This window comes from Sander lucioperca, chromosome 9 (genome assembly GCF_008315115.2).
Source record: "Sander lucioperca isolate FBNREF2018 chromosome 9, SLUC_FBN_1.2, whole genome shotgun sequence".
NCBI lineage: Eukaryota > Metazoa > Chordata > Actinopteri > Perciformes > Percidae > Sander > Sander lucioperca.
In genome coordinates, this window is record NC_050181.1 from 10,812,721 (window position 1) to 10,838,116 (window position 25,396).

The 25,396-nt window shown below is 39.3% G+C and overlaps 1 protein-coding gene across 3 annotated transcripts in view; it reads left to right on the forward strand.

Annotated features, from left to right (window-relative positions):
* Positions 1 to 226: 226 nt before the first annotated feature.
* The window catches only part of LOC116046040 (adenylate cyclase type 1-like), a 37,096-nt gene continuing 11,926 nt past the window's right edge, over positions 227 to 25,396 (forward strand). For 2 of the 3 annotated variants that reach the window (XM_031294160.2, XM_031294161.2), the window contains exons 1-6: positions 566 to 1,174; positions 4,330 to 4,479; positions 4,847 to 4,965; positions 12,290 to 12,401; positions 22,880 to 23,007; positions 24,048 to 24,206. In XM_031294160.2, the coding sequence (XP_031150020.1) occupies positions 566 to 1,174; positions 4,330 to 4,479; positions 4,847 to 4,965; positions 12,290 to 12,401; positions 22,880 to 23,007; positions 24,048 to 24,206 (1,277 nt within the window). Of the gene's footprint in view, positions 1,175 to 4,329; positions 4,480 to 4,846; positions 4,966 to 12,289; positions 12,402 to 22,879; positions 23,008 to 24,047; positions 24,207 to 25,396 lie in introns of all 3 variants that reach the window. The other variant, XM_036005235.1, reaches the window with a different exon arrangement.

The following is a 25,396-nucleotide window of genomic DNA, read 5'->3' on the forward strand; positions in this document are numbered from 1 at the left end:
TTAAATGAATTAATATATGTAGAAAATAAAAATTGATTGCGCAGGCTTTAATGATGGAAACATGTCATGTGTAGGTGGAAAAGAAAAGGACATTGGGATTATGGATGATGTATGCACATGCTCTGTCACATTGGTGAGAAGAGCTCTGCAGCCGCACCAGCCAAATCGCTTTGAATGTGTGTTCAGTAGCTGAGACCTGTCTTATCTTCACCTCATAATGCGCAGGCGTGATCCTATCTGAGCCTTGCGAAAAGCTTTACCATCTGAACTAGACGTCGTGTGCGCTGCTCTTCATGTGGCGGTCAAACGAATGTTAAAAAAAAACTGATATATGCGTGCAAATACAGCCGGGACATGAAGGTTTCTCTGTTAGCTGATCTCTCCGAAGAACACAATTCAACCTGTGGATAGTGTGGAGCGCGTCTGTGGCCACCGGTCAGTCTCCAGCTATTTGGGACGCTCTGCCTCCAGCCTGCTGTGCGCGTCTTTTACCGTTGGCTCCGGTCTGTGTCGGCGTGGGATCCGGTGTTCCGTTTGACCTAAGCTGTGAGCAGGTATTCAGTTTATGAATGGCCCTGACATGGAGGAAATACCGTTTCAGAAAGTCAAAACCAGGCGGAAGAGAAGTCACTGTCCAACGGGCGTCCCTTTGACCACCATCGCGTGTGAGGACGAGTTCGACTGCAAGGAGCTCGAGTCCCTCTTCCAGAACTATAACCTGAAGCTGGAGCAGACGTCCACTCTCAAAGCCCTGGCCGTCCTCATCTTCATGTCCTCGACACTGGCCGTGGTGGAGTTGCTGTCCGGCCCCAGCCTCACCATCTCCAAAGGGTCCCATCCAGTCCACTGTGTCATCTTCGTCTCCCTGTTCATCGTAACCAATGTCAAGTACCTGCAAGTGACTCAGCTACAACAGATTGTTAACCTGACGCTACTCTTCGGCTTCACGTTCTCTTTCCTCTGCTGTCCCTTCTCGCTGGGTGCGATGGGGATGGAGCCCCCGACGTCCCCGGAGCAAGGCGTGTGGCAGCTCATCCTGGTCACCTTCGTCGCCTATGCGCTCCTACCTGTGCGGACACTCTTGGCGGTTGTGCTTGGAATAATGGTCTCCATCTCGCATTTGATTGTGACTGCCACTTCTGTCACAGCGAAAACACAGAAACTATGGAGAACGGTACGTATGTGCTACACGTTAATTATGGTGCCTTTGTATGTTGTATTTTTATTTTTTAATAGGCATATACTGTAAAAGTCATCATTATTTTACCTTCATCTACACACATGCATTATACTTTAAATACAACAAGTATAATGTAGGCCAATGCAGTGAAACACACTATTTAGACTTCATTTCAGCACCAAGGACAGCTCCCTGTGGTTAGACTTGATAAGATTTATTCAGGCTTTGATCAAATTTGACCAAAGTGTAATTCTTGGTTACAAAAAAAAGACTGGCTAGCTCATGTCAACTCAGCCACAGACGGGATCAAATACAACTATGAGCCATGAAGAGAAGCTTGGTCTGTCTGCTGGACAAACACAAAGTGAGACAGTGTGAATTTCTGCTTAATGACCTTTTGCCTGTCCTCCCTACTACAATATCGCACCTGTAAGTAAGTCTACATATTTACAGAGGTTCAGTAATAGTGAACTACTGTGTATAGGCCACAACTGTGGTGATGCATACTTGTAGGCCCCTAAAAAGAAAAGAAACAAAGAAAAAATGAATGAGCAAAGCCGTCTACATGCCCATGACTGTTTCCCTGGCGATGTGACACAGACCAAAAGGAGCTGGTTGGGAATGAAGAACCATAGTGACATCCTGCTTGCACCAGAAGTAGGGCAAACAGAGGCACACACACACACACACACACACACACACACACACACACACACACACACACACACACACACACCACACTTTCACCACACTATATGCTGTTATGAAAAAGAGGGCAAAGTCATTAATGTCATGTCCATGCCGAAATAGGAATTGGTAAACTGCTCTCTGTGAATGTACAGTATCTCTATGTACCTTTTTCTATCACAATGAAACATACACACTCACATTTCTGATTGTTGTCAGGTGTGAGAAAAAAATGTCACATCAGTCAAACCCTCCAGGCTAGTGGAACATTTCTGCCTCTGTGCAGCATATGGCATGAAGATCGTGCATTTCGTGGAAACGAAAGAGAGATGTGATCAGTTCATCACGCTCTCGGATGATGACAGCGTATTTGCAGAGGAGATTGTTTTCCTGTATGTAGGCTATGAGATACCTGCATTGCCATGTGAAGGACAGTGTTAGCTGTACTACCAGAGATAGCTAATCCATTAAGCTTAGCGATGAGCTGTGTGGCATGACCCCGCATGGCCCAGGCTTGCACCAACCACCCACCTAGGGCCCAGGCGCTCAGCCTATAGTACTGTCTGCTTTCATGGCTCAGTATATACCTGAAATGTCTTATTACTAAAAAAAAACCTAATATTGCTTCAAAAATAGGTTATTACTAGTTCCTTACTCTTCCGCTGTGAGTCTTGCTGTCATCTACTGAACATGTTTAATTGTGTATGTTAAGAATATATATTACTCTTTACAGTGCCACATTTCATTCGTACATCAAATAGTTGGGAGTAATAAAATGTTATATAGCATTAGTTGAAAACCTTGCATGTCTAGATTAAGCTTGGATTGGATAAATATAAAACAATAACAATGAACAACTGTTATATTAGATCCCAATCCAAAGCACATTCACACCTTATGACTATAATGACTGCTATAAACAATGTAACCAGTCCCTGGGAGTTTGTCTTATATTTCGCTGCCTAATAACATGCATTATAAATGAAAGCCCTCGTGTACAATACAATGCTATACATGTATCCTTTCACTACTTTAACAAATATTGAAAATCATAATTTTACATATTAAAAACCAATGTAAATGTTGTAGTTTCCTCACTGTGTAAAACTATTAGGAGCTTTCTTACTGGCAGTGAATGGGTAAGATAGCTGCACGAGTGAGTACAGCGCAATGAGGTCAGTTATTGCCATCTGAAGAGAAATTGGGGTTATCACCACAGATAAGCAGAGGAGTGTTGTACACCAATCATCTCAGATGTCCACATTTACTTACTTGAGGCTGTAAAGTAACTTGAGCATCGCTTGAACATGTTGATGCTTGCCAGCACTGCTGCCAAGCACAATGACTGACTGCTACTGCCAAAACGGGAATCCATTATTCATTGGACTGGGAAACATGCCTGTCTGTGGCAATAGAAGTTTGTTAAATTTGAGATTATGTGAAGCTTTGACAGTGTATTTATGATGCCCACTAAAAAACATGAATGCCCCAAAGTTACATTTTTTGTTGTTGTTGTTGTTGTTGTTGTTGTTGTTTATAAGTGAAGCGAAAAGTCATTTGTTATAGATTTTCTTTTGATGTCAAATTTGCTCCACCATTGACTCAAGCTGTAGAATACACTCATGATGAATAACCTAAGATATGAGGATGGATATAGTAGTAGTAGTATATTAGTAGGACTTGGTTTGGTTTGTGTACAAAGTCACAGCCAGCCAAACTCAGTCAAGTATAAAAAAAACTTGTTTGTGTCCTGCACAAGGTTGAAGCAGTCATGCTGCTGTGCATCTGCTGTGATGGATGAACCAGAGCAAGGATTCTCAAATACTGAAATCTCACAGACCAAAAATAGAGAACTATTAGGCCCCACCACCCTCTCACCCATCTCTCGTATAGGAGGATGTCACATACTGTGTATACTCCAAATGTAATAGGGATAGATTATTGTGAATTTATTCAAGTCAATACAACTTTATTCATCCCTGTAAGCAGCAGCTTGCCTCACAGATCAACACACACACACACACACACACACACACACACACACACACACACACACACACACACACAATAGTACAAATGTAAAAACATAGAATATCAATAAAATGGCATATTTAACCCTTGTGTTGATATCAGAAAATATGGGACGTAGAAATAAGTGCTGAAAATGTGTAGAAGAAAAATGTAACAATTTAAAATGTTGGAAAAAGCAAAAACAAACTTTTTTTCAAGGTTGACGGGAAGACAACACAAGGGTTAACATTTGATTATTTTCTGTACATGAAAAGAGCAATTTACTTTTCTTTCATCATTCTTAAGCACACGTGCATGTAAAGTGACACGTACATAAATACATACAACAGTCTTCTTCACAGCATCTCTTAATGTTTTCCTTTATACTGTATGTGTCTTTAACAAGAATTAAAACAGTATGTTTCATGTTTTATTTTTTCTTCTGTTTGCAGTTGGTTGCCAACACAGTGATGTTCACCAGTGTCAACCTGTCAGGACTGTTTGTGCGCATCCTGACAGAACGAGCCCAGAGGAAGGCCTTCCTGCAGGCTCGCAACTGCATCGAAGAGAGACTCCGGATGGAGGATGAGAATGAGAAACAGGTACAGGCACCTGTACTCTGCTGAAACTATGGGTAAAATTAGATGTGTGTTGTTTTTTTTCCCTTTTTCCCCCTACCTCCCTCTCTCTCTTGTACCGTGAGTCATTTCGACACATTATTCATTTCTGTTAGATTTCATGCCTTTTTTTCTAGCGCATTTCTTATCGCTACTAACACTTTGTCCTATGATAACTTTGCTGTGTTTGACTGTATAAATGTATATTTAAACTTATTTTATCCTTTCTCTCTCTCTCTCCCTCTCTTTCACACACACACACACACACACACACACACACACACACACACACACACACACACACACACACACACACACACACACACACACATACACACACACACACACTCAGGAGCGCCTGCTAATGAGTCTGTTGCCCAGGAACGTAGCTATGGAGATGAAAGAGGATTTCCTGAAGCCCCCAGAAAGGATCTTTCACAAAATCTACATCCAGCGCCATGACAATGTCAGGTAGGATCCTCATATCAACACAACACAACTGCAGACAAATCCCAGTGGTATCCCTCCCTTGAATTGATTTAACTAATACCACTTTTAACAGTGGTATTTTGAGATACAATATTCTCCTCGTGGGAGAATTCCAAGCTAAATTAGAATGAATTATGGGGCATGCTAAAAAGGAACAAACATGTCCTTTGGAATGAACACTGAGGGCTATGCAATGTAGTATGATCCAACCCAACAGTGTCCTAAAATAGTAACACCCCCACGGGCTGCAAAACTGAAATATTTAATTTTTCACATTGAATATCAAGGGTTGACCCCTGACTCATTTAATTATTATTTGTCCTTATAACACTGAATCCAGACTTTAGATTAAGCAGCATGTGAGGAGGAGATTCATCTGGCACTTATGCAATGTCCTGCACAGTTACCAAGCTCCTAACAGTTTGGGACTGATACTTTCTGTCTTACAGTAAGATCATTACTCTTTGCTACAGGTTGATGGCTATGGTAACCCAACTGCTAACCTTGATGAATGACAATACCTTATATATCTTCAGAAGATGTTAGCTAACATAATGTACCAAGACAATGCTGACACAGTCATCACAATCATATCAATCATCTTTCCTCCCTCCCAGCCATTTCTACTCTACCTAGCAAACAAACCAGCTGTTTATCAATTTTGTCTGACATTTGTGTAGTTTATTTACTTTGGTTTTCATTGGGCTGCTATTATTATACAATATGCAGTGATGGGAATAAGTAGATCCAGATCCATAAGAAAAGCAGCAATACTGCCATGTATTTAACATTGTGAGTTAAAGTCCAACATTCAAAATGATAAAGAACAGTATCATCAGCAACATGTATCAAAGCTGTTATGTTGCAGAATTGCACTTTTCAGTTATACATTATTGTTATATTATTGTATTATTATTAATAATATTACAGATGCATTAGCATGCAAGCAGCCTTTTAATGTTGTTGCGAGTCGAATAACTACAGCTGTCAGATAAATGTAGTGGAGTAGAAGTCACATTAAATGAAAATACTCAGGTAAAGTAGGAGTACCTCAGAATTGTACTGAAGTAGGCTACAGCACTTAAGTAATTGCACTTAGTTCAAATCCACCAGTGCAAATCTGCAGTCTGCAGTTACATCTTGCATTTTATCTCCTGACTACTGAAGCTTTAGTTGGCTGTGATTGACCTTTTAACCCTTTAAACAGATCAGAACAAATCTATAAATCAGATTTTTTTTCCTTTTCATCACCTCCTTCAATCTGTGTTTCTTACTGTATTCTCAAATCTCTTTTATCATGCTCCCATATTTCCTTGTTTCCTTTTCTTATCTCCTCTTCCTCCTTTCCTCTGTGTTCTCATAGCAGCAGGGAGGCTTGAGAAGGAGAGTTTGCTAAACCCCAGGATTAAGTTGCTACAGGGGATTAAAAGCAATGGAGACTAAATTCTTGTTGCATAATGCCGTGTGTGCGTACGGTGGTTAAATATGGACACATCTCAGTGGAGCTCGGCTGATTGCTTTTGTGCCGTGAACTCCTTCAGATAGCGCCACCCTTTGAGAGTGATCTAGACTGGATGCGGACATGATTTATGTGATTTGGGTGGACTGTAATTAGAAAGTAAACAGTGTGCTGCACAATGTACTGAGTTTTCTTCATTATGTTCTGAGACTGTGGGCAGTATTTGATCTGATTAAAATCCAGCCACAGGGATATTGTAATAATCACTTACAAAAAAAGAATAGGACTTCAAAGTAACAAACCTGCAGCTTATTCAACAACATATGTGGGATAAAATGCTCTTGAGCTAAAAACAGTGATTACTGTACCGAAAGGACATTTTTCAAACCACCAGTAATTCATTCTGAATTATTTCTTAATTTATCAAGTCAAACAAATTGCATTTTTATTATTTATATGTGAAAATGATGTGATAAATTATGAGCAGGCACTGTTTAATATCATATTGGTCTTTTAATCAAAGAGCTTTCAGACTTATCATCACTTTATAATTTAGCACTCGCTTTAACACAACAACACATCTTTATCACTTTTTGTTTTTTTAATTTACAAGCATTTCCATCATGTCTATTTGTAACATTTCATTCCATGACAAAACAAAACATACAGTAAATACAGTCTGCACAAAATGCAAGTTAAAGACAAATTCCCGCCGGTAAAGGCATTCCCTTTACTAAATAGATGTAATGTTGATCAGTCGACATATCAAGTAGGATGCTTTTAACGACTTTTATTGCATCACTTGAGTTTGCGTTAAATAATTCTTTGAAAAATTTGAGGAAAAAACTAAATTATATCATTCTCTTTCCCAGGTGACCTACTTGGGCCACTGTCAGGGTTTTGTAATGTTTGTAGATGCTCACTGACACTATCACTAAGAAGTTACAGTTTATCCTTCTAAAATGTCCTGTAAGCATCTTGCATGCTCATCTGTGTTAGCGCCTCTATTGGCCCGACATCAGCACATACACTGCCCACATACTGTAGCTCCTGAGGGGCCTTTCCAAAGTTAACCCTTGAGTTGGCTTGTCTCTTCCGCTATGTGATTAACTTGAAATCACATCTGCCAAAATAGCTACAGTAATGCCTCCCATAGAGGGAAATAGGAGATAATTGAGGGAATAACTTTTCATGAGTATGTGCCATTGGAGAGGAAATAATGGATGAGGGTGTGAGGGAGGTCGAATTAGACAATATTATTACACAAGTTGTAGCTACCACAGGAAAAATCATGTTTGTATTACATTGCTTAATCATTTGAATTGTTGTGCTTTGCCCGAGTTTACTGAGTCAGAAAGTTGAGTTGGGGATGAGGTTTTGGCCAGTGAACATGGTACAGTCCAGAACAGTGGGTTTGCTGTAGACAATGGCTGGGGATAGACTAACTTATAGCTGTTGCCAATGATATAATAATATTGTATAATAATATTTCCTATATTTGCCAAGTACATTTACAACGAGGAATGTATCCTCTGCATTTAACCCATCCTAACTAATTAGAAGCAGTGGGCAGCCATAGTCCGGCGCCTGGGGACCAACTCCAGTTGTAATGCCAGTACCTATACGTCAAGGGCAATGGCAGGAGTTACCTAGCTGCTAGGTAACTCCTGCCATTGCCCTAAGTCCTAGCATGCATGTCTTTATGCATTATTATGCATTACTAGACAAGAGAGCTGCAGTGTTTGTTTTGACTTTTTTGCCGGAGGACATTCAAAATCAGATACAGAAGCTCCCAGTCTGTGATCCCTGTGCTTCTCAGTAGTCCAACTCATAAAAACACGAGTGCCTTTGATGTGTGAGATCACTTATTGAAAATTAGTCTTAATGCAACTGCAAATTCTATGTCAAATATCTCTTGCAACACTTCAAATGCATATGTGTAAATTTTTCACATGGGTGTATAAATAGAATCAGAATCATGTTATGCAGGTATATATTAAAAGGAATGCTGTGTAGTTAAAAATGAGCCCTAGTTGTTTGTAGTAAATAACTGCATGCTCAGCACACACCCCACATTCATATTTGTCTTTATGATTTAGTTTGCCTGTCCTCGCACGCTTGGACACGGTTACTAATTGCCAAGTAAGCTTATGTGTTCTCCTATTTAATGTGCATCTCTGGATTTATGTAGCTTTTATGATGTGCTGAGTGGGACAAGTTGCTCATGTTGAGGTATTTAATCATAAACATTTTTATGAGCTGAATGTGCAGTTACTAACATAACATTTGTGGCTTATTTTGAATTTACCAGCATCATTTGACCCATATTACATGCGGATAACAATACTTCTGACCTGAACTTTGAATGGAACACAGCCCCCATGCGCTATGCATGCTTCACATTAAAGTGGAGACAATGGTGCGCATGTGCTCTAACTGAGGTAAACACAGCCACAAATAACTGAGTGCAGTGAAGTTCACACAAGGTCACAAGACATTGGGACCATGCACTAAATGGGATGCCCTCTGCAGCACATAGGAGACTCATTCTTACTTTCTTCAAGTTTCTTTGCAGAAAAATCCCCATACTTTTGTTTGCCTGTATGAAAATGTCTGCCTAAATCCTCCTACATATACATAACCAAACTACTTACTAAAGGAAAGCAGTTACAGTCTGTAGTTGGGCTGTAATTATGTATGTTTCACTTGTGTTAACACATAATGATAATAATAATAATAACTTTTATTTATATAGCGCCTTTCAAGAAACCCAAGGACACTGGCTAAGCTAAAGGAGGTTGTAGGCTGTGGTAAACAGGTGGTGTTTCAGGAGGATTTTTTTTAAATGTCCAGGGATATAGCATTTTGGATATCTGCAGGGAGGGTTTTCCAGAGGGATGCTGCTGCAACACTAAAGGCTCTGTCTCTGAAGGTACAGAGTCTGGTGTGGGGAATGGAGAGCAGGCCAGCGTCTGAGGACCGCAGGATTGGGGGGGCCTGTATGGATGGAGGAGGTCGGAGAGGTCCTGTGGGGCCAGGGCATGGAGGGATTTGTAGGTGAGAAGGAGGATTTTATATGTGATGCAGGACTTAATTGGGAGCCAGTGAAGGTGGATGAGGGTTGGGGTGATGTGCTGCCAGGTCTTGGTGTGGGTGAGGACCCTTGCGGCAGAGTTTTGGACATACTGGAGCCTGTCTACGGTTTTCCTGGGGACCCCAGACAGGACTCCATTGCAGTAGTCCAAACGGGAGGTTATGAAAGCATGAATGAGGGTTTCTGCCACAGAGTCAGAGAGTGATGGCCGGAGTCTGGAGATGTTTTTGCGATGAAAAAAGGTTGAACATAACGCATTCATCAGCTTCCAGTCCAGTATTGGCTGAGCAAATGAGGGCCATGATTCCAGTGTTATTTCTTTAGACTTTTTAAGTGATGTGGACGTGAAAGCATTAAAGAATGCGGAGAGACATTTTATACAATACTGTCTTGCAAAAGAGCGCTTGAATTTAAGGCGTGCAGTCATGAAAATTGCAGAAACGTAAAAGTTTGCTGCCTCCACGTGTTGAGGAGCCTCGCAGATATCATGAACCGAACATGGACTGAGACATGTGTCACTTTGCAGGAGTCCGTTAGCAAGCACACTACAGGGATCATCCTAAAATGTGTGTGGAAGGCTACTATTTTGCCTGTTTAACATCATCACATCAGAGAGAGATGCACTATAAGCTACTCCAGGCAGACGTTACAGTGCTACTGTGCTATTTTTAAAAGAGAGCTCTGAAATAATTAGCATTGTTCTTTTCCAGCAAAATTAGTCCTCTACTCTTACAGTAATAGCCAACAGTCTATGTAAAGACACACATAAATGAGAAACAGCATGATTTAGTAGTGTAGTTTTCCAGCTCCTCTATTCAGGCACCTGCCAAAGAAAATAGTTTTCTTGTGAGAAGATGGTTTGAGTAAAATTTCACTTTTAAGAATGCTTATTCAAGACCGTTTACAAGAAATAGTTTTGGCCCAGAATCAGCAGCAGGCATGAAACACAATTTGTTATGTTAGTTTGAAAGACTAAATGACTGGGCATCAAAATCAATCTGTGTTTATCCAGCTCTTTGCTCCATTGTTGGTTAATTCAATGCACACAATAAATATGATGTGATTGCATCTGTATACTTTTTGTCTGCATTTTGTCCAATGAAATGAAGTTTTCAGAGTTAATGTGAATCTAAGTGTTTACACTAGTACAGTATTTAACATTTCAAATATTTGTTAGCCACAGATGGTTGCCAATTAAAATGTTTCCCCCCATTACTATGACATCTGTACCTGGTAAAGATCTAGCCCTCTGTCACATTGTGAAAACACCAGTCCACATGCAGGCGAGTCGGCCGTCAGTACGAGAGACGCAGACATGCAAGTTGGACATGATAGTCAGAGTTTAATGACTAATCCCCTTCACACTCTCAATGGGAGGACAGCACTCAGGGCAAATCCTTCACGGGAAAAAACATTCCCGTTCTGCTCTGATGCAGATTGATAACGAGTTGTTTCTCAGGCAGGTGAACCGTATTAAGACACCAACGTTTTTCAAACAAGTAACCTTTCCTCCAGGGCCTGTTGTCATGTTATAATGAAACATGATGCATACGATAATCAGCACGAAACACTAATGGCACAGAAAAAAGCTATAAACAGTGAAAATAACTTCTACCAACCCTTAGAAAGCAACATTTAAAGTCAACCTGAAATTTGATTTCTCCACACTTTTAGTGTAAGGAAGTATAATCTAAAATGTAGCCATTGTGCATTATTTTCCATTTTTCAAAAGAGAATGAAACCATTTTGGACACATTTGCAAAAACAGTGTCTAAGCTAAGAGTGTCTATGAGGGGGGTGTGACAGCGCATAATAAGACTGAGTTAACTCAGGTAACCTCAGCACTGAGTATGCTACTCTGTGATTCAATAATCACATGGAGTAACTGACAAGCAGAGTCAGTAACATACACAGTGCTCAAATCACAGATGGGACTACCAGCAAAAAGAGTCAGCTAACAACATTAGCCCCCCAGCTGGTTAACTGCTTACGTATGTGGCTGTTGGAACTAGAGTGATATTCTGAACTATTTTCAGTTCCCACCTACACAGATATTGGACCAATTGCATTACAGAACCAACATCTTCAGTGGGAACCAACAATCCATGCCATCTGGAGAACATTAATGTAGGAGGTGATATCACAGCAGAAAAGTAAAGTAATCCTAACATTTCTTCTTTTTGGTACCACTTCTTTTCTGACCACATCAGTACACAAGTAAAAATAAACCCACACCAATATTTCTTAGATTTCTTTTTAATTCCAGTTCAACTTTAAACCTCAAGCACTCTAAGACGTATGGAACAACTGTCAAAAGGGAATACGAGTTGACCTGGAGAGCGTGAAATCACCTTGATGGTTGCAATATATCCTAGAATGGCTCCACACCACCACTCTTAACAGGACATGTCTTCACCTTGATCCCCATGAGAATGCTCTCTCTTCTATTTTGAGTCGCTCTGCTTGACTGCGCTGCTAGTCAGTTAGAGAACCGAGCACGTTCTCTCTTTCTCTTTTTTATTTCTGCTGCAGGTCATTAATTTAAATGTTTGATTAGTTTGCTGTAAAAAAAAAAAAAAAAAAAAAAAAAAACATCCAAAGAGAATGTTTAAATTGACTTACTAAATGTCATTTAAAACAAATTCCTGTGAGCTTATCTGATCAGGCACCCAATACTCTTTTCTTTCCTTCATACATGCTGCTATAAATAACCTGCATTGACTGAAACACTTCTCTCTCTCTCTCTCTCACAGCATCCTGTTTGCAGATATAGTCGGTTTCACCAGCCTGGCTTCGCAGTGCACAGCCCAGGAACTGGTTAAACTGCTAAATGAGCTGTTTGGAAAGTTTGATGAGCTTGCCACGGTGAGTCTGTTTCCCTTCCTTGAGCACATATCCCTCAATTACCGTCACAGTTGGCATGAAAAGCTGCTCTTTTTCTCTGTGTACACATTGTCCAAACTTTTACATTGTAAGTGTGTGTGTGTGTGTGTGTGTGTGTGTGTGTGTGTGTGTGTGTGTGTGTGGTGTGTGTTTGTGTGTACTGCTTTGGCCACAGGCTGCTGGCACATGCCACTATTGTACCAGCTTAGCATGATGTCACTGTGAATACTGGAAGCCCATACGGTGCTTAATATGATTATCCAGTGCTTCATTTGAGGAAGAGTGGACAGACCCCTTTAATCTAGGCCAGATTTACCCAGGGCTAAACCTTGCCTCAACTCTGGTTGTGGGTATGAACTGAATGAAGGGACCACTGCATTGTCCCAATCTATCTTCCTTCACATGTAGAAAAGATTGCAGCTCTCCCATCTGTCAAATATCACTCATCTGTGATTTCAGTGCTGGAAATCTGCTCAACTTTTGCTGCATATTTGACCGCGGCGGTTAATCTAGTCACTTTCAAAATGTGACCCTCTAAGTGCTTGTGTTACAAAATCTTGTAATCAAAATAGCACAGGTACCTTGACACGCTTTTACTTTAAAATGTGCTAATCAGAATCAAAGCACATCTCCAGAAAAGGTATGATATGGCTACTTTTCCGTCACTGTGAGTTTGGCTGACACATACAGTATACAGTATTTGTTTGGTGAGAAGGTTGAGCCCCTGCAGATCACCCTGCCACAGCCTTATCTACGTATGTAATCTGGCCTCTATTATTTACACAAGGCACATGCCCTTGTCAAATCCATTAATCCACAGGATTACAACTAACCCTTTTTTGCTTTCATGGAAGGTTTTACTTGGCTGTGTTGCAAGCTTCTATTTTTAACTTGATTGTTTATGGTCACAAAATTAGAACTGACTAAAAAGAGTGTCTCTCATTTGATTCGTTATTGTCAAATCATTGTCATTACCTTTTCAATTAGTCTGGGATCAGTTGCTTTACCTAGCTCTTGCTGATTTGCATGTCAGCTGCAGTCTGTCTTTATCCTACGGAAAGTTGTAGTTTACCCTGAGATGCTATTAGCCAAAACAAGATGATTCCATGCATTACAATACACACACACACACACACACACACACACACACACACACACACACACACACACACACACACACGTATGTTTGGCTATAAGAATTGCTATCTTGAGCTATGTCAATTTTCTTGCTGTTGTAATTAGAGTTGTCTCATTCTTTGGGTTACAACTGAATAGATTGGTCTGATCTCTACTCTAGCTAAGAGCCTCATGTTAAACTGAAAGGCTGTCCCCAGCCATGAAACTTGTCACCAAATGTTCTAGCCTTGCCCTGACCCAAAGCCCCACTCATTCTGATCCACTTTGGCAGGAAGTGACAGTGCCAGTGACTCATAGCCGTGGTCACTGTGGGCACGCAGACTCGTCTCATTCCATACGAAGAGCCGGCGATGCCACATGGCCACTGGGCATCAGCTCATAAAACCATTCCAGCACCATCCCCACACCACCTGTCCACTTTGGACTTGTCAAGCTGCATGGGAAGTGAGCCAGGAACGCAATGTACTCCTAAAGTGCTGCTGTAGTAGATCAAGTCTCCTCTCCTCTCCTCTCCTCTCCTCTCCTCTCCTCTCCTCTCCTCAAGCCATCTAGCCAAATGTTTTTAACACAAATGAAGAGATAAGCCTTTTAACCTCAGGTAGCTATCAAACTTATACCAGCTTCTGAATTTGACACATAATCACTTTCACACTTTTTAGACATGAGATAAAAATAGACATTTTTTGTTTGAGCATTTAGAAACAGTTTGCCACTTTCAACCATATCTCCATATCAATCATCACTAATGCTCACAAAAGGAGTGTATTTCTGTCTCTTCTGTTTATCCATCCTGTGTCAATTTCAAACTCATGTAAACTATTACAATATTTCTCGTCCTCCTATGTTCTCAGTTGTATGCAGCTGGGAACAAGCTGTTAACAAAACACTGACATGTTATCTCTTATATCTTATAAAGTTGATATGTGTTAGCGTGTTAGCAACCAGTTACCTATTTACACGTCCAGCAGAAATTAGCATTTATTCATTGTTGTATATTGCATATAATATAGTTGAATATAAGCACTGGTTTGGTCTACATGTAACTCTCCTGAGGGAGTTCTTGGCTTTTTAGTTGCTAAATGCTCCACCATGTTCACCAGCTAGTCGGTAACTTTGCCTGGCTGCTGTTTGGTTCTGGTCAGGTTGCAAACAATGGGTTTATCAGAACTTGTTTTACTGAAAACAGCTGCCTGCTGCTGCTAGAAACTGGGTTCATGAGAGCAGTGAGAGTGCATCAAAACAGTATGGTTGGTATAACTAAAGAAAACTAAAACAATGAGCTAAAAGATGCTGAAACGCTCTGTTGGACGCATTGTTATGTTATATGAAAATATTGATTAGCGCAACTTTAGGAAATTTGCTCTTTCTCTCGCTGACTGTGCTAATAGTCTGTACCCTTGCGTGTTATGTGTTACAAGCAAATTGGCAATGTCCGGAGGGAAAGACCCACCAATGTGTTGCATTAGCCTGTAAAATTACTGTAACAGTCAGTAATGGATTAGAAAAGAAAAAAATACTCTGGATTGTTTGCATTTCTTTAAACCAATCACAATCGTCTTGGGTGGCGCTAAGCTATGGATGCAGCAACGGTGCCTCTGCAAAATAGTCTCGGGAAGGAACTTGCAGTGGTGGAAGAAGTATTCAGATCCTTTATTTAAGTAAAAGTGCTAATACCAAGTAACATTGAAAATGTTACTTAAGTAAAAGTATGTAAGTATCATCAGGAAAATGTACTAAACTAATAAAAGTAGAAGTACTCAATGCAGAAAAATGCTCACATTTTAGAAACTGGAAATAGTCAAAAATGTTCTGTGTATAATTGTCATTTCAGCTGTAAATGAATGGCTATATGTTGTTGGGTAGTTTAATTTTTAACAAAACATCATATTGTATAAACTACATGTGTTTTGTGTGCAAACATCTTAATTTGTAAAGTAACTAGTAACTAATCTGTCAAATGAATGTAGTGGAGTAAAAAGTACACTATTTCCCTCTGAAATGTAGTGGAGTAGAAGCATGAAAAGAAAAGACTCAAGTAAGTACCTCAGATTTGTACTTATGTACAGTACTTGAGTAAATGTACTTAGTTAGTTACAGTCTACCACTGGGAACTTGTTTTGGTGGAACATTTGCACCCCTACAGTAGCTATTGGTTGCCATATTACTGTAAGTAGGAGGGTAGCTTGCAGATTGAAATCTACAGGAAACCCACTCACACTGATCTTTATTTGCTGTCTGATTCCCACCACCCACAAGAACACAAGCTGGGTAGTAATTATAACTCTTCACCAGCCTGAGAAACTGCCGACTTTATATCGCTGAGACCGAAGACAAGAGTCACATCTTTCCTGACATCTCAAGAAAGCTTTGAGCCCTTATCACTACCTACATTTGGTCTTTGGTGAAATAGTAAAACTGTAACAGCAGACTGGCACACAAAGCAGAAACAATTGCATAGCTGAAGTGACAGAGTTTACTGTAGAAGTGGTCCGAACTTGACTGTAAGCAGAAACAGGGCATTTTATCTGTCAGTCGGAATTTTTTAAATACAGGTAACATAAAGAAATTACATATTATTCACGATAATAATGCCATTGTTTGTTTTTTAAATAAAGAAATAGAAGAAGGAGATTTATTTTGAAGAGTGATAGCACAAATGTAAATTAACACACCAACTGGTCATTCTAGAAGCACTTCCTCCCTATCCCTGGCTGAGGTTCCAACAGTCTCTCTGGCACCCGAAACAACAATGTGAGAGGGGATCTGTGATTAATTTATGGTTATTGTGATGCTATATAACATTAATAGCTCTGGACTGGATGTGGTTTTGTGATTGTCCGCATGTGTGTATGCATGCACATTTCGTGGCTGTTTCCATGGAAGAGTTTCACAAAGCTTTTCATTCTTGTCTCTCTTTTCTCTCCTCTTGCAATACCTCCCTGCATCACAGCTTTGAGACTCCTCCGCTCCTTGTTTCTTTGTTTTTTGATTGACATGCAGCAGCCTACTTCCCTCAACTGTGTCTTTTATGCCCCGTGGTTCTCTGCACTCTCTTCCTCTCTTGTGTTTCCATTTTTAGGATGGATCAATGATGTATCTACTGCATCTCACTTCCTCGACAAGTCAGAGTTCCCTTTTCATTCACACATATATGACTGTGAAGGCTTACAGAATAGCCTGCATCATATGTGCAGTGCATGAATGTATGCTGGAGTTGACATAATTCATTGCCATATTTGCATCCCAAGTCTTTTTTTAAACCTTTTTTTCCCACTATTTTGAAGAGAATAGCAATTCACCAAGCACATCTGACAATCAGTTGTCAGAACTAGAATTCCCTGTTAAAACATGTAAGTACTTCATTAACAGGAGGAACTGACAAAGCAAAGACTCATCTAGTCATTACAGAGTAACCTGAGCTGGTGCAATATTAATTGTAATCTCTTTTTGAGAAACTACTTTTTGTAAAGATTCTCCAAACAGTGAAATAAATGAAACTACAAACAAGTACAGTATATTCACAAGGAATGCTTATCTTTAAAAAATGGTTCCAACTGCTTTGTAGATGTGATCATTTGTATATCTGCAGGTTTATATAATACAACATCCTATGCCAAGAAAAATATAACAAACAAAATTGCTTAGGATGCTACTAAAAATGTATTATTCTTAAATTAGGCGCAAGGACTGGTCACTGCCTACACTCTGACAGCTGCCAGAAACTAAAGTCTGGGTGTAAACACAGCTCAAATAACCCTGTTTGGGTTTGTCTCATGAGCAGGTGCAAGGATCACTGTCAAATCCTGCAGTTTCCCTCAGACGCCTGTGTGCTAAAAGAAACTGTGGACTAAACCAAAACCAAAGCCAAACAAGATAGCTTCAGATCTTGACAAAGGAGAACAAGAGAATAAAAAGTGTCTGTTTCAAAAAGAAGAAAATCATGATGATAGGTTGCTATTGCAGTGAGCATACCATAAAGTGACTTGCACTTCAATAAAGTGGGGGACTCGCATGAGGCAGATTAAAGAAGATGGTCAAAATTCAAGCAGCAGAGGCCGAGATATCCTAACTTTAAGTCACTAATACGGGTCAAGCTTGCATTGCTTAAAAATGCTGATTTCATGGAAAGACAGAGACATTATTTATATGAAATGATTAAGATTAACACATTCTGTTTACCATTTATTTTGATAGAGAACTTATTCTTTTACTTTTACTTATTAGATTGCCATATCTGCTGCATTACACAATACACATATGCTGTAGGCGGCTTGGATGCCCTAAAGTATGTTAACAGCAAAATAAATATATTTTCACCAGTTTAAAAAAAAATCTTAAATCTTTTAGTCATTCCAACAAAACAGTGTTCCTTGTTTCCAAGTCCAATCAAATTATCAGAAAGCAGTGTCATCTTTGTAAATAAAACACTTCTCGACTGCTGAACATTTGTTGTTTATTTTATCTGTTATATCTGTTAAATATATCTAAATTAATATGTTAACAGATTTCGCTCGCTTCAACCCACCAGTTTCTGGTGGGTGGAGGAAGTGTTGATATATTATTCATTTGTTGTTGTACATAAATTATTGCTTATTAATTCAAATCAATGAGGGAGCTGGGTGACAAAAAGGGAAAATCCAGTCACTGCTTGCGTGCAGGCAAAGATGGAGAGGAGTCAGTAGAGCAGGGGAAAATGTTGAGTAAACTTATGTACGTACATTTAAAGATTTTTCCCAACAGAGGGCCCTTGCCCCTATGAATCATCATCTGCCATATTGATGAAATGTTGACATGAAATAATTCAAGCCAAGGTAGATTGGAAAATGTTTGTTGAATCTATGTAGTGACCTGACGTGAAACGCATTTAATAGTTTGATTGCTCGTGATTAGAATAAGAAAAGAGTTTCAATTCTCTGCTATAAATCTACATGTTCAAACAATTGGAGAAAGGCAGATTCAGATAGACGGCTGCAAACACACCTTTTGTATCATGTCCTTTTAACCCCCCAAAGCTACAGGAGTGGACAACCTAATATTTAGCCTCATCAATAATGTGTACATACAGCACTGATCTTTGCCTTTGTAGTGAAGACAAAACACGGTGTGTACTGCTCTCTTCTTCGGGGACTTGTAGGAAATGAACTGCTGCTACTCACAGCAGGCTCATCTTTTCCTTCATAATCATTTACCGAATGTCCTCTTTCCCTGTCTCCTTGTCCCTTTTTGTCTCTCTCTTTTTGTCTGTGGGCACTGAAGTGTTTGCTTATTTGCATCTCTGAAAGCATATGGTTATATTGTATGTAAGGTACCTGGTAACAGGCACGTGCACACATAGACATCAAAAGGGGCTTGAGCACATGTCATTTTTCCTCCTCGAGAGGAAGTGCCCCTTTTTGTGGATGCATGTTTTATCTTGAAAATATATTGTGTTTCCATTCTAATTGAAATTGTGACCACATTCTACCTGTCCCTACCTAATACACTGTACCCATCTTGACCACCCATATTGCCCACAATGCATCAGTCACATGATAGTGGTAATCCTGCTTGGGACTGAATCAGCCCCCTAAGCCCTCACAGTGCAGATTAGCACAGGAAAAGTACAGAGTAGGATACTCTGTAAGTAGCAGGGCTTTCCCCAGCTTCCTGTATAGCTTCAACTATGCCTCAGTATAGCGCCATCTGTTACTGCTCCACCATGACCTGGTTGCCACTTGGCTTTGTTACAGTAAAACAAATGAAAATGAGAAATACCTAATTTAAGTGTCATCTCAAAGAATTTCTCTAGCTGCTTTATAAGTAAATATATTAAGATGTAGTCCACAGGATACCATATATACATTTCCAAGTAAATAGGCTTCTCTCTTTCGACCTATGTGACTTATTGCTTGGTTTTGACATTCATTCTAAGGTGTCTATTTGAAATGTAGCTGTGAACATTGTAAATGAGTGAAGTAACAAATAACTTTGAAGCTAAGATATTTTGTTGTAATTTTTGCACTGAGCTTATTCCACTGACCATAGGTTTGACATGTTGTATTTGTAATGCTTTGTTGATCCCCAGGAAGGAAATTAATTATCATAGCAGCACAAGAAACAAACCAGGGAGTAATGTAAGAACAATAAACAGATACAGTATATACAAAAATATACAACATGCAAACAACAATATATCAAATGTAAACATTGTGTTAAGTAATATGAAATATATATATATATATATATATATATATAATATGTGTATAATTGCATGTTTTATAGCCTATATATAATATCGTATATATATAATTGTATCTCAAATCATTTTGAATCCTCATTTGAAATCACTAGTTATTATTTTAATTTTCAATTCAGTATTCAGAACAAAAATACTGCTCAACAGTCTCCAATATACTGCTAAGTGTGTTTTCTTTTGTGCCTTTGTGATTCTATATTACATGAACAGCACATGTGCCTCAATGCCACTGAGCACTCAGAAAGCATGACCATAGCATGTACAACTACATGGGGAAAATAGTTGCAGCGAACAAGCCTTAGCTATCGCTCTATTCTGAAACTCATGTGGCTTGCATGTTAAAGAGCATCCGTCTTTTCTCATGCCCATCAATTGTGCATCATTATGAGTCTTTGTGCACTTCACATGCATAGCCAGTGATCCCATTACCTTCACGAACAATAAAGGGTTAGGAGAAGGCGTCCATGGTAACCCAGTCTCCCCGGTCACATCTCTTGCTCATAGTCATAGTCTGTTGCTCATATCCTCTAATAATGGGTTATATTTGTGAGCCGCCTTTTCATCCCACTGCTTATTGTCCCTAAAGTATAAGAAGCCACCTAGGCCAAAATTGAAAACTTGACTTGTACATACAGTACATATATACCAGTACTACATTAAGTACTTGCATATACATGCATACTCTCATGCATATACATACAAACACACACATGCATGCATAACATGAGAATGAGTATGAGGGTATATAAGTGTAAGTATGCATGTATGTGCATGCTAAGTATTTATGTACTGTATGTGCATGTGGTAGGAGGTCAGGTAATGGTTGGGACAAACAGGGTGTATGGAAGTCAACTTAAATGACTTTTTTACATTGACAACTTCACTTACGTTCGTATTTTAATTTACGTATCAAATGTTCTTATTTGAACCCAAACCACGATCTTTTCTAAAACCTTATCAAGTAGTTGTGTTTGAATTCACAATGTTTAAAACTGTGACTGTGCATCCGACCAGGAGTTGCTTCCTCATTTGCAGTCATGTGATTCTGATGATGCTTGATTCAGATAGAGGGCAGGAAGTGAAAAGTAGAATGGATTGGAATAATTCTGTTAGTAATATTGACAGGAAGAAAGAATTCCTTCCCACAAATAATGTCAAAAAGTGCCCTTTAAGTTGATCCACAGGTTCTATCCAGTGAAACATTTCTTACAAAAGTTATAATGAAAGAGTGAAATGTAAATTGTTCTTTCTGTCAATTACATCCTGAAACTTGCTCCCATTTATTTTGATTTTGTTTGGGATGCAAGTAAGTATGTGTATTACGTAAATTAAGTTACAAACACAAGATAAGTAGCCTACGTAAACAAATCACAAATGTTGAATGAAAAATGGGTCTCCTGGGTGAAAGTTCTTGTTTGTTTGACCCAATGATCCACCCAGACCTCATACCCCAACGCACATGCATTCATATTATGCACACATACATACATGCATACATACTCACATTCATATACCCTCATACTGGTTCTCTCTCACGTTATGCATGCATGTGTATGTATGTATGTATGTATGTATGCATATATGTATGTATGTATGTATGTATGTACATGCACGCATATGTATGTATATGCATATATATATATATATATATATATATGTATATGCACAAAAGTATGCATGTATGTGCAAGTGCTAACTGTAGTACCGGTATAAATGTATGTGCAAGTCAGCTTCTCATACTAAAGAGTGAGAGAGTTACTCACCTTATTCCCTAAAGTGAGACTGATCTGTTGATTCAGTGCTGCATTGTGGGAACCATTTCAGTTTAGTTTGAGTTCAAAGTCTCAAGAGTTTGTATGGAATAAAGAACATGCAATACAAATAGCAATCCATGTGGAGATCCACAGCTATCCACTATAACTGTCTTATTTGACTTGTTTGATTGCTTTTTATTCTTTTATTAACTGCCTCTGTCTCTCAGATTGTGTGCCTTTGTTCATTTATTTCTCCTATACACAGAGTCTTTGGGAACTGTAACTCTGTTGCCTTCAACTGTCTCTGTGATTGGTCATTTTGGTCATCACAGCAGATGTTTCCAGTGTATCTTTATGTGCATGCTGTCAAACAGCTGCGCTGGCATAAAACACTAATTTTATTTCTGTCAACAGTTTATCCATTAAGCCCCTCCTCCTAGCCAGACTGATTTGTTGACTTCAAGAAGAAGAAGGAGGAACATAAAGCAATAGTTTAAACACGCATATTTGTTTATTTATTTGTTGAGTTGAGAAGATTGATACCACTCACCTGTCTATACGTTAAATATGAAGCTACAGCTTAGTTTAGCATGAAGACTGGGAACTGGGAAAATGACAAGTTGGTGTTTTGCAAAGGGTTATGTACCGGGATATTTATTAGCCATTAGCAGTGACTTCCCAGAGTCTTGTCATCACTTTGAGGTTTCCAGGCAACCTGTGGAAAGTTCAAGTTGCTGCTACCGGCTAAGAAATAGTCCAGCATATTACCCCCTGTGAAATCACAACATTTTTACACTTTTAATGGATTAAACAAACAATATATAGATTATGAATTAGTCAGCTTTTGCTAAACTTAGCAGCAGCTGAAGGAAGCATTCTTCTTAAAAACTTTACATCACCAGAGTAATTTGCCTAAAATGTTGAGTGATGACATACTATAAACATTACATGTGTTATGATGAGGATGTAACAATTTAAGGTAAATTAATAAATGAGGTTATTTTCAAAAGCCATAGTTCCTGCACCATACACCCAATTGACCTCAGAACTTGTAGCAATTGATAACTTGAAGCTATAGTTTCAGATTACACTGATGGATCAGTGTTATGGATGAACTATAATTAAATATCAGAATTTTTAACTCAAACACCACCACTGGTGCAACTTTGATTAAAGTGAAAGAATGATGCCTTTTTGGGTATTTTTTTTTTAACGGTCAGAGGTGCTGTTGCACTATGATGATAAAATGTAGAGGCAAATATGATTTTGTTACTGATTGGCTCATCTATCCAGGAGGAAGACATGGAATCACAACCTCTTTTTTTAATTGTCAGGAGAACCACTGCCGCAGGATCAAGATCCTGGGGGATTGTTACTACTGTGTGTCTGGACTGACCCAACCCAAGACTGACCACGCCCACTGCTGTGTAGAGATGGGTCTCGACATGATTGACACCATAACGTGAGTGTTCATATTTGTTTGAGTCTTTCATTTTGCAGTATTTATAATAGTGACATTTTAAGTATTAATCTATTAGTGTAAACAAATGAAATCACAGTTAGCTGGCGATCCATTTGCTTTCTAAATAAGTGCGATAGAAGCTAAAGAAATCTTCCCTTGTATCTTTATTCTATTCTAAACACACTGTGAGTCCATGTTGCGAAATTTTCCTTCAAGTAGGGCAAACTGGTTAGCCATGTGTGCTGTGAGTGAATTCTAACACTGAACATCTTAGTGAGCAGAACAACAGTTGGCTGAGAGAGAGAGAGAAAAAAAGGCTTTAATTGAGAAAGAAAATAAGATATTTTATTGAGTTTGAAAGAGCTTGTTTTCCTCGAATACTCTGCATAGTTTGGTAGTGTGTGTGTGTGTGTGTGTGTGTGTGTGTGGGGGTCATTTTGAACAGTGTTTGTTCCCTGTCCACTTCTTGACAGATTGCCACATCTCATTAAAAAGAATGCTTGTAGTACCAGTTTTATATTATGACCTGTTCTCAATCATTATACGTAAAGATTGCTTTTAACAGTAAATAGTCTGATGTTATAGCAATAATGTTGTTTAAAGTAACACTGATGATTTTTTTCAAGGTTTGCGCATAAAAATACAACGTTAAGAGTAGTTTGGAGGTTGGATCGCTGACTGCTTGAGAACCTTTTGATATTACATATAAATGTTTCAGTTTATGAAAGACATCATCCTCTCCCACAGTTGTCTCATTATTTGTCTAGTTTGTGATAGAGTCTAGTTTGACAGACATATATTAGTATGGTATTAGTAAGTCTTATTGAATAACTGAACAGTGCTTGTCTACAATAATGCAGGTCGCATTGTTGATGTCACATTGTTTTATTTTGTCACATTCTGTGTTGCCTTTTTATGCTCTGCCTAATTATAGATATTATAGTTCTGTAGATATATACAGTATATATACAGACATATACAGTAGATATAGATATGACCTTATGACCTCACTCCAAAACACATGTGTTCTGCACTTGCAGGTCAGTAGCGGAGGCCACAGAAGTCAACCTAAACATGCGTGTGGGCTTGCATACAGGTCGGGTGCTGTGTGGAGTGCTCGGCCTCAGGAAATGGCAATATGATGTGTGGTCCAATGATGTGACCCTAGCCAATGTGATGGAGGCTGGAGGACTACCTGGGTCAGTACTGGACATTTTACATAAATACCAGCCTCAACGGCTATGGACGCTTAGCCTGGCTCCGCCCTCCTACTTACTTCCGCTCAATTTTCATTTCCCTTCAGTACTCTGTCTGGGTTTGCGGTATATTCTTAGGTTTTCTCCTGCCAAATATTTGTAGGTCCAATCAGCGAACAGAGGGAGTGGCTGAGAACGATGACGTTGAGGACGTGCACTAGAAAGATGCGAGCGAAGCCATTCAGTCCGTTGTGGCAGCAACGCTGCCGAATATCCAGAAGTTAAAGCCCGAGCAAGAACAATCTTTGCTGAGTTGTGTTGGTGGCCATGATGTTGTGGCCCTCCTCCCCACGGGGTTCGGGAAAAGTTTGATTTTCCAGCTCGCTCCTTTAGTGGTGAAGGAGTTGGCTAAGGCTAAGGCTAAGGCTAACGCTAACGATGCTAATGCTAAATATAAGCCGATAGTTGTTGTTGGTCTCCCCTCTTGTTGCACATGCGCATGACATACGTCACGACCAAACGTTAGCGATTGGTTATGGCAAATCCAGAGTGGCTCTGGGAAGATCCAATAGTTTTAAACTTCAAGTTAACACTTGTCAATGGAGAGAGGCCAGACTCTCTGTACAAATGAAATGTACGAGAGTCTGGTAGGACCAGGCTAATGTGCAACCAGGCACGCTGCACATGCAAACTAACTATGCCATCTAGGATTGACACATGAAATCACCAAACACTGTCTGTATACTACTACTATGTCTTCATAATAATAATAATAATAATAATAAATTGAATTTGTATAACGCTTTTCAGGGACTCAAAGTCGCTTTACAGGGCAAGGTAGAAAACAATAACAAAGCAAAACAAAACAAAACAAAACAAGATACAGGCATGCTTGTAAAAAACTGGTAATTATGTTAAGACAAATCAGGGAAAAAAAGGCAAACTGCAGAGGAAACAAGTGCCGTGACCTCAACCACGTGGTTGAATTTTCACCTATTTGCATAAATACATACATAATTACAAAAGACTTGACTATAAGCAAAATAACCTCTTTGAAGAATTTTAAATAGGCTTAAGAACAGGATCTCAGGCTTTATTTTGACAGTCTCCTGTGACACTCTTCAAATGACCTGCTCAAAACTGTTTGTGCCAAATGCACCTAACTGCTGCATCTGGAGAGAGACTATTATCCT